The sequence below is a fragment of the Cervus canadensis genome, chromosome 25 (genome assembly GCF_019320065.1).
Source record: "Cervus canadensis isolate Bull #8, Minnesota chromosome 25, ASM1932006v1, whole genome shotgun sequence".
NCBI lineage: Eukaryota > Metazoa > Chordata > Mammalia > Artiodactyla > Cervidae > Cervus > Cervus canadensis.
In genome coordinates, this window is record NC_057410.1 from 26,807,717 (window position 1) to 26,822,038 (window position 14,322).

At 35.4% G+C, this 14,322-nt stretch overlaps 1 protein-coding gene across 3 annotated transcripts in view; it reads left to right on the top strand.

Moving 5' to 3' along the window:
- ATF1 (activating transcription factor 1) overlaps positions 1 to 13,595 on the top strand; it is a 63,313-nt gene extending 49,718 nt beyond the window's left edge. For all 3 annotated transcript variants that reach the window (XM_043446725.1, XM_043446723.1, XM_043446724.1), the window contains 4 exons: positions 3,270 to 3,400; positions 6,501 to 6,683; positions 6,771 to 6,930; positions 11,801 to 13,595. In XM_043446725.1, the coding sequence (XP_043302660.1) occupies positions 3,270 to 3,400; positions 6,501 to 6,683; positions 6,771 to 6,930; positions 11,801 to 11,945 (619 nt within the window). In that variant the 3' untranslated portion in view covers positions 11,946 to 13,595. The remainder of the gene's footprint in view (positions 1 to 3,269; positions 3,401 to 6,500; positions 6,684 to 6,770; positions 6,931 to 11,800) is intronic.
- Positions 13,596 to 14,322: the final 727 nt, after the last annotated feature.

The window sequence follows — 14,322 nt, forward strand, 5'->3', positions numbered from 1 at the left end:
ATGTTTCCACTGCTGGAGGGTTCAATTCCTGGTTGGGGAACTAACATCCTGCAAGAGAAGTGGCGCAAGTGGGGGTGCGGGAGAGCAGAAATCTGTGAACTTAAAGAGAAAACGAACAGAGATAATATAACTGAAAGGTGTTTCTTTGCGGGGGTGGAGGGGTGTGGAATCAGTAAAATTGATAATCTTGTAGCAAGATGGCTGGATGGTGAATATAAAGGGAGGAGTGGTTGGAGAAGTCACAGGGACAAACCTTGTCAACCATGTCATTTATTCTGATAGGAAACCATTGCACATGAGTGATTTGATCTAACTGACATTTTAAAAAGATGATTGGTTGTTGTGTGGAGAAAAGACTGTAGCAAGGAGGACCTGCTAGAGGCTATTGTTCAGTCAGGAGGAGTTGGTGGCATGGACTTGGGGAACAACAGTGGAGGTGATGAGGATGGGTAAGATTCTGAATATATTTTCAAGATAGAGACAATGGGATTTGTTTATGAATTGGATAAAGGTGGTGAGAAAGAGGATGACTCCAAAATTTTTGAAAAGTAGGGCTGATATTTACTGACATGGTAAGACTGCCAGGGGTAGAAGAATATCTGATACTAGATTTGAAGGTATTAAGTTTGAGGTGCCTGTTGAATGGAAGCATTCAATACACAGTTGGATATGTGAGTTTCGAGTTCAGGAGAGAAGCTGAGAAAATACCATTTTGAGGGGTCATCAGTGTATACAAGGTATTCAGGCCTTTGGGACAGATGAGTTCATTGGAAAGAATGTAGATAGAGAAGTCCAAAAGATGGCTCTTTAAGATTCTCCAAGGTTGAATAAGGAGGATGAGGAAGAATGTAAGACAATGGTAAATAGTATCTCAAAATATAGTAAAAATAAAGTAATATATGTGGGAATGATAAATAACAATTTAGATAATGGCACTCATTGAGAGGGGAAAAGGTCAGGGAAAGGAATTGGTGATGACATTTTGGTGTATATGTAACTTAATTCCTGTTAAAAATGAGGTATCTGAAGCAAACATGGCAAAATGGCCATCAGTTGATTCCTGGTATGTGGTACATAGGTGTTTTACTTTCTGTCCTTTTTTTGGCTGAGCTGGGTCTTGCACAACTTTTTCTCTGGTTGAGGTGAGCTACTCTTGAGCTGCTCTCTAGTTGTGGTGTGCAGGCTTCTCGTGGCGGCTTTGCTGAGCACGGGCTCTAGGGTGCATGCACTCAGCAGTCGTAGTTCTCTGGCTCTAGAGCACAGGCTTAGGAGTTGTGGCACACAGCATGTGGGATCTTCAGGGATCCAGGGATTGAACCAGTGGATCCTGCATTGGCAGGTGGATTCTTTACCACTGAGCCCTTCTGTACTTTTTGTGCTCAAAATATTTCATAACTTAAAATTGAAAAAGAAATGGGCACAGCATTCCACAGTTTTATGCAAGGCTGGCTGCCTAGGACCATGCAGGCAGTTTGTTAAATGTATTCTCAAGGTCTGTCCCGACCTGCTCACTCAAATCATTAGAGGTGCCATTTGGGAATCTGGATTCAATAAGCCTCTCCAGATGATTCTGGTATATAGCAGGTTTGGGAAGCACAGTGTCTGTTCTACAGACGGGTAACACAGAGTTCCTAGGACCGCCAAGTCCTTCGTTCTCCAACGTGGAACTTCTGTTAGTATAGTCTACACTTGTAGTTCCTGGTGGGAAGACTGTCCAGGTTAAGGGCGGGCACCAAGCTGGGAAAGGATCTTCTACATGTGATAAGAGAACATCTGAAGGATCTGAAATTATATGGCCTCCAATGAAGAAAACCTGATGCAGTTGTCAGATATTGCAAAGCTAGGGCATGGATATAGGATTAGGGTATAAAGTTTAACTTTCTCTAGTTTCACTGGGTGGAATTAGCTTTGAATCTAAACAAGGATGAGCTCTAACCATCCAATAATTGAATAGTTTGCTTTTTGAAATTGTGGATGCCTTATTCCTAGAAATAGAAGCTGTTAGTAATATTAGAGAATTGCTCAACGGGGTGGAAGTTTAGCATAGGTAACATGAAAGATCTCTTTTAATGCTAAGGGTTATTATTTTTTTTCTTTGTGATTCTTTTTTGTTCTTGTTTTTGCACAAGTAGTTAAGGTTTTCTAATTTTTCTCCAACAAATGTGGAATTCTTCAGTAAAAATTTCTTTTTTCTTTTCTTCTCAGAAACAAATAATGCTCCTTCCATCCCCAGCTGTGTTTTGGAAGACCTTTCTTTTCAGCAAGGCATCTTTTTCCATCCCCTTATTTTTGCCTTATTTTTGTGGAGTCAAGTGTACTTGTTAAAATAATGAATTTTATTTATCACAGATACTCTGTGTTTTTATAATAGTTTTTTTAACTTTCTGTCAAAGTTAGGAAAATGGACTTCATCTCTCCAATTTATACACACACGTATACACATTCTTTTACATATGGTTTATCACGGGATACTGACTAGAGTGCCCTGTGTTATACAGTAGGATATTGTTTATCCATTCTAAATATTACCAGTTTACATTCACTAACCCCAAACTCCCAGTTCATCCCCTTCCACCTTGGCAAACAGCAGTCTTAGAGTAGTATTTTTAATCTCCTTGTTTCTTTCTGAGAACTATGGATTTCTCTTCCATTATAGAGTTGAAGGTTGAAAAAATAAATTTAATCTATTTATTGATCACTGCACCATGCAGCATGTAGGATCTTAGTTCCCAGACCAGGAATCAAACCCGTGCCCTCTGCAGTGAAAGTATGGATTCTTGACCATTGGACCGCCAGGAAGTCCCCAATTTGATCTTTTTAAATAAAGGTCACTGACATTATTTAGAAAATGAATAGTACCTTGTACTCAAAATGGAGCCATCTCTCCTATAAAGAGACCTTTTCTACCTCTACAAGCGCCTTGTTGAAAAGGCACTCTGTATGGGTATTTGTTCATTGTCTCTTTTCAGGTCATCATAAACTAAAATATAACCAGCCTGCTAAACAAAGTCTTGTTGTTCAGTCACTAAGTCATGTCTGATTCTTTGCAGTCCCGTGAACTGCAGCACACCAGGCTTCCTTGTCTTTCACTATCTCTAGCTTGTGATAAAAAAAAGAGTATGTGCTAAACAAAGGATTCTTTGACACCACAGTTTAGGTGTCTACTAGATCACTGTATTTTTAACCTGAAATTGAAAGAGGTTTAGTAATTTCTTTTTGTAAAGTTGTCCTCATTACAAACATTAATAATAGAGTTCTGTTTTTCACAGAAAGATTTTGAAAGACCTATCTTCTGAAGATACACGGGGCAGAAAAGGAGACGGAGAAAACCCTGGAGTTTCTGCTGTCACTTCTATGTCTGTCCCAACTCCCATCTATCAGACTAGCACCGGACAGTACAGTACGTACAGGAATCATTCCCCACCTGAGAGACAGAAAACAACCTTTCTGTGTGAAGGAGTACTACAGACGGTCATACTTTAGTAGTCATGATTATTAAAGGGTAATAAGTAACATTTTGAGCCAGAAATAATGCAAAGTTCTTTTTTAGCATTATCTCATTTATTCCCTATAATAATTTTGTAAGGTGGGCAGTTAACAATTTATGAGAGAACTGAGGTTAGAGAGTTAGTCAATTAATATCCCTAAAGTTACACAGCTTGCTAGTGATACATAGCTTACATACTTATTTTGGGGGGTGAGTCTGTGAGTTTTGAGAGATGCATGGAGTTGCCTAAGCACCACCACAATCAAGATACTCCATCACCCCGAGAAATTCATTTGTGCTGCCCCATTTGTAAATAACCTCTCCCTTCTCTCATAAGCCTTGTTCTTTAAGTCTAATTGGCTCTTGCCACAAAACAGCTGTCCTATCTGACCACCTCTCACCATCTCGACCACCTGGGTTTATACTCTCATCTGAACTACTGCAGTATCTGATTAGTTATCTTGCTTCCCATTCTTGCTCTAATAGTTTTCCGTATTGCAACCAAAGCAGTTTATTTAAAAAGTCTATTCAGTTACACCACTTAAGCTCAAAATCTTCCAGTGGCTTTCTGACACATTTAGAATAAGTCCTACAAGGCATTACATTCAGGATCTGGCTTTGCCTACTCTGATCTCATCTCCTGCCACTTGATGCCATTTGGTCACACAAAATTTCTTGCTGTTTCTTAAACACATGAAGCTCATTTCTGCCTCAGGATCTTTGGAGGTGTCATCCCTACCACCTGCATGTTCTTGACCCAGATCCTCACAAGGCTGACATCCTCACTCTCGCTCTGCTTAAGTGTCACCTCCTCAGAGAGACCACTGTGGCTAAAATATATTGCTCCACCCTTTATTTTCTTAGGTACTTTCCCAATATAATTACACATAAATGCTTTAAAATATATTTGTTTAATTATAGAATATATGTAATTATAGATTAGCTTATTTGATTTATGAATATAGTTCCTTGAGGGAGAGAACTTTGTCTTGTTCACAACTATAACCTTGGCATATTGGGCCTGGCACATAGTAGGCTTTCAGTAAAGTGTGTTATGAACATATAATTTTAAGAATATGTATAGAATATTTTTGAGAACACAAACTGGGGAAAGTGGTTGCAAGGAAGGAAACTTAGGAGCAGAGCTCAGAAGCAGTTGGGAGGTTCACTTTTCATTTTAAACAAAATTGAATTTTTTTTAATCACACATGTATTATTATTTCCAAAAATATTTAAAACAGCATATTAGCAACTTAAAAGTTATGATACATGGTTTATTATTATGAAAACTATATCGAAACTAGACCAGTATTTCATATGTTACAATCGAAGTACAGTACATGTTGTATTAAGGACAGTTTGATGCAGCAGAACTTCCTTGGTGATGCAGATGTTCTATATCTGCATTGTTCAGTACAGTAGCTCCTAAGCTGTGTGTGACTACTGATCACCTGGTGAGACTGAGGAACTGAATTTTTTATTTTAATTAAATAGCCATATGTGGCCCATGGCCACTAGACTGAATAGTACAGATTGAGAGTAAATTCAACCAGGTAAATACACGTGTTAATCAAGTACAGGAAGGTACGTTGCAAAAATGAAAACAATTCTGTATTAATGTATACATTTGCATATACATCAGGAGATGTGTGTGAATAGATAAATGCCTTGGGTCTTAGTTGCGGTGCACAGGCTCAGTAGTTGCAGCACACAGGCCTGGTTGTTCTGCAACATGTAGGATGCTAGTTCCCCGACAAGGGATGAATGAATGCAGGGTACCTCTGTCCCCTGCATTGCAAGGCAATTCTTAACTACTGGACCATTAGGGAAGTCCCTATGTTTTGATATTGTATATCAGTCTATGTGAGGATAGGGAGATACCAGGAAGGATGTGCACCAAAAATAATGGTTACCTCAAGAGGGTGGTGGGAAATGGCAAGTGGAATAAATATGGATAATGGGCCTTTTACTTTTTTTTTAATATATTTTATTTTTTATTTTTTGGCTGCACTGGGTCTTCACTGCTGTGTGCAGTCTTTCTCTAGTTGTGGAAAGCAGGGACTACTCTCTAGTTGTAGTGCATAGTCTTCTCATTGTGGCAGCTTCTCTCATTATGGAGCGTGGGCTCTGGGGCAGGCAGGCGCAGTTGCCCTGTGGCTTGTGGGATCTTCCCAGACCAGGGATCAAACCGGTGTCCCCTGCCTTGCAAGGCAGATTCTTAACCACTGGACCACCAGGGAGGCTGGACTTCTTTTTATATATATTTATGTATGTATGTAATGTCTGTTACAGGGAAATAGATTGAAAGTAATTGCTATTCTAAGTTTAAAACAAATCTCTACACCTAAAAAACTTTGTCTTTTCTTCTGAAGTCATTTTATAAATTATGTGGGAATATTTGTGGTGTGGCAATAGGGAAAGGCTAAGCATAACTAGAACAGTGTCACCACTGGAGAGTGGAGCTGAGAAAGCCTATGAAGATTTATTTTTTCATGATGTAACCTTTTATCCTTTTTTAATTTTTTTCCATAGGCACACTTACCTATTCAAAAATTTTAAAGATTTAATTTAAATTTAATTGAAAGATTTTTAATAAAATCTTTGTAATGCTTTTAAGTAAAAATTACAGACTATGTTACTCTTCCCTTCTACTTATTTTTGCTTTAAAAGTTAGTTGTCAGTGGTATCCCCTTCTCATGCCCCAGAACTGCTGTGACTAACATTTAACAATTAGCATGTAGTGCTCCATAAAGCCCAAAATGACCAATCAGTTACTGTATAATTTAAGACTAAATTTAAGGTTAGTGCAAAATTTTATCTGAAATACAAAATTTTATCAAGAAATGCCAAATTTTACTTCTTTTACATGTAGCTCACCTAAAGTAACCAACAGTCATCAAGTGAAGTTGCATTTAAACCTGTTTTAATAAAAAGCGATAGTTCTGTTCACCAATCCTTTGTAATAAGTGTCTTGTATAGCCTTACATTAGCTATGTTTTCTCTTTGGTTAAAGTTGCCATTGCCCCAAATGGAGCCTTACAGCTGGCCAGTCCAGGCACAGATGGAGTACAGGGCCTTCAGACATTAACCATGACAAATTCAGGAAGTGCTCAACAAGGTACAACAATTCTCCAGTATGCACAGACTTCTGACGGACAGCAGATACTTGTGCCCAGCAACCAGGTTGTTGTACAAAGTAAGTATGCTTACGTATCTATGGAAAGCATCCCAGAGTAGTTTCAAAGACACTTATAAATTTTAACTCATTCTTTGGACCACACAGCTGCGTCAGGAGATATGCAGACATATCAGATCCGTACCACACCTTCAGCTACTTCACTACCACAGACCGTGGTGATGACATCTCCCGTGACCCTTACATCTCAGACAACTAAGACAGATGACCCCCAACTGAAAAGAGAAATAAGGTTGATGAAAAACAGGTAAGTAGTAAAATTATACTATCAGAATGGGTAATGTTTTTATAAATCTCAGAGAGATTTTAACTGAGATTATATGTTAGAAATGAGAAGAGTTTATATCAGTTTTATTTTAATTGTTAATCTGTCTTGTATGTTTCTAGCAGATCAGTGAGTCCCTTTGTGCAGTCTCTTATTTATATTGACCTAGAGTTCTTCCATTTTTGTTGCGTTCTTCAAATAGCACTCTTAAGCAAAACTTTTTAAACAGTATATTTTATTCTTGTTGGGTTGACAAAGTTAAGTGAAAATAATAATTTGCTGCTTTCTGTTTGTTGACTAGAGTAAGAATACATAATACCTAGTATACTTATGGATACAGAATTGTTCTTAAAAATGAATTTTGATCATGAAAATGTAGTAGTCATTTAACCCTCAGAAACATTACCTTTCATTTAATATGTATTTTAAACAATGCTGTTTGCATCTCATGTACATCTGGTATTAAAATGAGAAAAAGAATCTAATGGATAGCCTTCTGCAGTGTGTTCCAGAGAGAAGAAAGAAGATACCAATAAACTATATTAGAAACAAAAAAGGGTAAATAGCTACAGATTACAACAAATTTTTAAAATTATAATAAAGTTCTATTTTCAGGTCCTCTCGAGTAAGTTAGAAAATAAAAGGGTATTTTTCTAGAGCAATAAAAATTACCATAAAAGATCAGATGGATACACTTAGTTACTTCAAGATAAAATGTTTTACTAAAAATAAGAGGGAGCAAGTATCACTGTAAATAAACTTGGAAACAAGGCAGAGAGCATCTGTTGTTTTGGAGGTTCCAACAAATACAGTAAGACAAGTAAATGAAATAAGTTATGTAAATATTAGAAAAGAATCCTATTTCTTTGCTGATGACATGGTTGTGTACCTAGGAAACCCAGAAGACTTGTTAAAAATTACGAGAGTGAGACTTTCTCTTTCTGACAGTGTAACTTCAGCTGCATAATATTTTTAAAAGCTTGATGAAATATAAAATCCATTCTTTTAAATGATTGGATGAGCATGCAGAAAGAGATCTATTGAGGTTAGAAATGAACCAGAAGCACAGGACCATGATGTTAATAAGCACTGAAGCAGCTACTGTATATTCCTGGGGAGAAGTTCAGATCTTTGTAATTGGCATAGCTTTCTTATGCAGAGGGGACCAGGGACAGAGTGTAGGGATTCTAGCTTGGAGAACTGCATCAGAGATTTTCTTCCTTGAGGTCAAGACCCAAGAAGATCTACACCCATAAGCTGAGAATTGTAACTTAAAAATGGATATCAGGACTTCCCTGATAGTCAGGTGGCTAAGAATCTACCTGCCACTGCAGGAGACATTGATTCAATCCCTGGTCCAGGAACTAAGATCCCATATGCCGCAGGGCAACTAAGCCTGTGTGCCACAACTACTGAGCCTGCGCGCCCTACAGCTATGTTCTGCAACAAGAGAAACCACCTCAATGAGAAGCCCACACACCACAACTAGAGAGTAACTCCCGCTCACAGCAACAAAGATCCAATGCAGTCCAAAAAAATAGATAAATAAATAACGGATGAGGGTTCATAGGGCCCCAATTGCTTGGAGAAAGCAACCTCAACACAGGGTCTAAAGAATTCCTGCACATTGAGTTCTAACAAATATAAGTTGAAAAATCAGAATACCCAAAGAATTAGGCCTCCATTATATATGCCAAGCCCTTAGACCATTTTCACAAAAAATTATTTCCATTTTCTTGAGGAAACTGAGGCCTAGAGAAGTCTAGTTACTTGACCAAGGTTACACTGCCCAGTAAGTGATAAGAGGTAGGATTTAAATTCATGGGTCCAAAAAATAAAATAAAATAAAATAAATTCATGGGTCCAGGTTTTAGGGTCCAGAGTCTTGAGGAATACCACACAGCCTTTTAGAAGCAAAAGTCAGCAGAAAGAGCAGACAACAGAATGAGTGTTGTGAAGTCTTCAGTTATCTAATGAGAGAGACGGAAAGAAGCATGTTTTTCATATTTAGAAAAGAATGTCATTGAAAATCATCAAAGATCAAGAGACTATAAAAACGATAAAAATTGGAGAAGTAAACTGTTACTTTAATTTTAACAAAGATATATTCATTTGCTTAGAATATCCAGGAGAATAATCTGCAAACTCTTTAGAAATGAAAAAGAACCAGTTCTCTTCAACACTGTACTGGAAATCCTTGCCAGTTTAGTAAATCAGGGGAAAAAGGAGGGATATTACAAGGATTTAAATGAAGAAAATGAAAGCTGTTACTATTTTTTGTATGATTGCCTGATTTAAAAAAAACCAAAATGGATTTAGAGAAAGGTTACTGTAAGTAATGAATTTATAAGGTTACTAGATATAAAATCAGTTTCAAAGATCAACTGTTTTCTTCACATCAGCAATAAAGAGTTTGGTAAATAATTATTAAAAGATACTTATATTATCAATAAATGAAATATATGAGAATAAACCTAACAAAAGATGTCCAGGACACTTATGGAAAACATTATGTTTTTAGAGACATTAAAGAAGATCTAATAAATAAATTGAGGAATATACTATGTCCACAGATATGGAAACTCAGTATTATAAAGATGACTATTTTTTCCCAATTGATCCATAGATTCAATGCAGTTCCAATCAAAACCCAAACAGGTTGTTTGAAGAACTTGACAAGTTGATACTAAAATTTATAGAAGAGTAAAAAGGGTCAAGAGCAGCCAAAATATTCCAGACAAGAATAAGGTGAGGAGATAATCAAATCTTGTTTAAACCGTGGTAATTAAAATAATGTGATAATGGCATTGAGGTAGACAAAATCACTAGTGAAATAGAGTAGAGAGCTCAGAAACACATCTGTGAATACATGAAACCTTGGTAGGACAGATTATTGAGCGAAGGAGGGACTCCAATAAATGGTGCTAGGATAGTTATTTTACGTCAAAAAATTTCTAATTTCTTCCTCACACCATATCAGATGAATTAAAGAGTATGTGAAAGGTGAAATTTTAAAAACTTCTAGGTTGAAAATATATAATCTCACAGTTTCAAGTGTAGGCAAGATTCCTTAAAATAACACACACATAAAAAATTAATGTGAAAGATTGATGAATCTTCATTAAAATCAATAACTTCTTTTCATTAAAAGAAAGTTATTGAAAATATAAGCTTCAAACCTACAGAAGATATTTGAAACATATCTGCCCCTCCAAAAAAGGTTTCTTTGAAAAAATATAAAGATCATCTGAATTAATAACGACCCAACTGAAAAAAAGTTGAATATGTTTTTGAAATGATACACAACTCCACATCCAGAAGAAAATTAAATTGGACTCCTAATTTATACCACATACAGAAGTAATTACAGATGGATTAAAGACAACTCTGAAAATTAAGCAATAAAATCTTGAAAATAAAATTTAGAAATATATTGCATGGCAGTTTTTAATCTAAGCCAAGAAAAAGACTAAAAAAGAGAATTTATCATATAAGAAATAAAAATATCAGAAATCAAGTGGTAGATTAGAAAATAATGTAGAAACAGATAACGGGTTAGTATGTATGATTCACACAGAGTTCTTAGGGTGTGTGTCTTTCTAGTGATTTCTAACTGTAAAATAGGCAAAAAGTATGAATAAACAGGCAAATAAATAAGAGCAGATCCAGAGGAGACCGTTAAACTTCTGAAGATGTTCAGTTTCACTAGCAGTTAGGGAAGTAAAAATTAACAGTGAAATGTCTACATGAAAAAGAACTGTGTACCAGTATAGAGACATCATTAAAATAGTATGTGTAGAAAAAAAAAGCAAGTTGTAGATAATATCTTCAGTTTTTAGTTCAGAAAAAAATTCAAAATAGTTTACTTGTTGTATCTGTATATAAAACTTCAATGAAAATCCATAGAAATATTCTAACAGGACATGTACAAAACTGAGTATCAAAGCATTGTTTATAATTAAAAATTGAAATTTAGAGGATTTATATGTCCAGAGTTAACCAGAGGACCCATACATTTCACTTCTTGGTGTTTATCCAAGAGAAATGGGACATATGTTCTCAGAGACTGGCACAAGGACATGTGTTGCAGCTAAAACTGCAACAAAAATGGCTCAACAGAATGGATCAGCAAATTGTAATGATATCCATACAGTGGGGTATGGGTAAACCTCAAAAATATACTGAGTGACAGGAGACCAGACACAAGAGTACATTCTGTATGACTGTTGTCTGAAGGAAGTTCTGTTAGAGAATAGGAAAAACTTCATCTTTGGTGATGAAAAAAATCAAAACAAGTAGTTGCTTGGGACAATGGGCATGAGGGGACTTCTGGGGCAATAAAAATGTCTGTCTTGATGGATGTGTGGGTTATATAGGTATATGCATTTGCCATAGTGAATTGAATTCTGCACTTAAGATCATTGTGTTTCACTGTATATAGATGATACCTTAATTTTTTTTTAATGAGGGGGAAAAAAGGATGACCAGGGGAAATTACTGAAGTGCATTTACCATTTAAAGAATGTGAACTTTTTTCTAACTTTTTTCACCTGGGTTTCCCAGGTGGTACAAATGGTAAAGAAGCTGCCTACCAATGCAGCTTAGACATAAGAGACGTAATACATGCCGGTTCGATCCTGGGTCAGGAAGATCCCCTGGAGAAGGGAATGGCAATCCACTCCAGTATTCTTGCCTGGAGAATTCCATGGACAGAGGAGGCTGGCAGGCTACATTCCATAGGGTCGCAGAGTCAGACACTACTGAAGCGACGGAGCGCACACACACAGCACACATTTACCATTTAAAGAATTTGAACTTTTTTCTAACATTGGTTTTTAATGCTTATATTTAGAGAAGCTGCTCGAGAATGTCGCAGAAAGAAGAAAGAATATGTGAAATGCTTGGAAAATCGAGTCGCAGTTCTGGAGAATCAAAACAAAACTCTAATAGAAGAGTTAAAAACTTTGAAGGATCTTTATTCTAATAAAAGTGTTTGATTCTTAAGAAAGAAAATATTTTTGTGGACTTGCCTAAAAATTAGATGGATTTCTTTTTAGTGGAGTTTTATGAATTAAAAGGTCAAAAATGAAGCTTTTTATTTAGGTTTTTACAACTCAAGGAGAAATACCTTACGCGAGAGATCTGGTGACAGAGGATAAAGTGGAAAAAGACCTCAAGAAAGTTACTGGCACAACTGGAAGCTCTGTAAAAATTAAACATACTCAAGAAACATGTGAAATGAACTTTCACCAATTCGAATTTTCTAAATAACAATAGTTGCCAATATTCCAAAAATGGCAGATAAGATAAAAAAATTTGGTAAATCAAATCTTTAAAATAAATCAATTTACTCTTACAGGTTTGCATTTCTGTTTCCTAAAATTTATCTTTTTTCAATTGTGTGTGTGTGTTCTGTTTCTGCCAATAAATTCTACATTGCAAATATAAAAGAAAAGCTAATACATAACTAAATATATAAATTATGTATCTTGATTATATATACTTGTTCTGTTGTCAGGTCTCAAATGGGTTTTTAAAGGTCTGTTCATTGGACTCAGGAGGGGTTTTGAGACTAGGTTAACAATTTTTGAGGCCTTGTCCTAAAAGACATCTAAGGTACATGAATGGAGTATGATGATTTTGTAACATTTTTTATCAGATTGGAAAAAGAATTGTTTAAAAGTTTGATACTTTTAAATAGTTTTTTGGTTACTCTGGGAATGGTGATTTTCTACAGATATTTAATACATTGTTTTTTGATTCTATATTCTGTATGCAGTTGAATATACATTACTTATTCTGTTGTGCTTTAATAGAATGGAATGTTTACAGGCCCTTAAGATAATTAGAGTATTTTAAAAACCTGAAGATGCATACCAAAGTTTTCCAAGAGGATTTTATAATCAGTTTAATGTAAGGTTTATCAGATTCTAAATACAGTTACTAAGGCAATTTTATGTTAGAGACTATTTTGTAATGTAGTGAATGGTACCTTTATAAGAAAAGTGACTGCCAATATATTTTTATAGCTAATCTTTATAAATTCTAAAGTTAAGTTTTTAATGATTATTTTAAATGTTTATATAGTTAGTAAAAAATATTTTGCATCTCAAAGTATCATTTTTATATTATGGGAAGTAAAGTTTCCAGATTGGCTAATATTTGAATTGTGTAAGTTTTGTATGCAGTTTATCCAAAGTTCAAAAATGCTGTCAGCACACCAGTGTTCAACCTCTGTATTCCAATTTGTATACAGTTTGAAATTGTACCGCAAAACTATTGTGCGCTTCTTATACAATATGTATCATATTGTTGTGTATGAAATTAAAGGACATTTGATAAAATTAAGTTTGCTGAATATAAAATATACTGCTTGGTATATGAATGACAAGCTTCCTGAAAACCATTTTGTTAATTATACTAACTGTAGTGCATTCCTAGTTTTGAAATGATAAATTTACAAATCTGGGCTGCACAACCTATTTTAAGAAGGGGATATGTTTATGTGTTTTGCTTCAGTCAGAACCAATTATAATAAAGATAGCTAAATATTTTGTTCTACAAGTGTTTAGGACATGGTTAAGGGGCCTGTAATGTAGAAATTTTAATTGATAAATTAATTCCAATAAAATTTTTCATTAACAGGGTCAGGGTCTTTTAGAATGGGACTTTTTCTTGATCTTTTAAAAATGGTACTTTTTTTGTTGCTTTGTCAGCAGTTATTGAAAGAAAGAAAAATCTGACCACCAGTGGAATTACTTCTGTCTATCACTAGCCTAAAGCCTGAGTCTCAAAACAGTGGCCCATCAGGCTAAAGAATATTAGGAGGTATGGGGTCAGTGGGTTATATCAAAAGTGTTTTAAAAGTTAATTTATTGGGTGGATGTTACATTTGGCTCCAGTAGCCTAGCTCTTAGTGCCTTAGCAACTGAACATACTCAAATATTGTAAACTCTCCACAATCTACACATTTCTGGTGTAGGGTCTTGCTCACTGGTTCACGTTATGTAGTTAAGCTATATGTAACAGGCATGGACAAGCCACTGAGGAGTCCATAAATGCATACCAATTTATGAGGCTTATAACACTTTAAAGGTGATTATACTACAAGCCTGAAATTAAGATTTCAAAAGTTTGAGAGACCAATGAAATTATTTCCTTAGTTCAATTTACTATTGAACTTATAAATAAATTATCAACTTACTAATTTGTTACATTGATGGAAATAACATTACTGCCCACAAATGCATCCTTGAGCATATAAAGATTTTTTTAAAAATCAATAAGCATCCCTTATTGACTAGATCATGAAGAATGGACATATGTTAAAGCTTCAGAAATCTTACCGTATTTGTTTTTTCATTCAGCAATTAC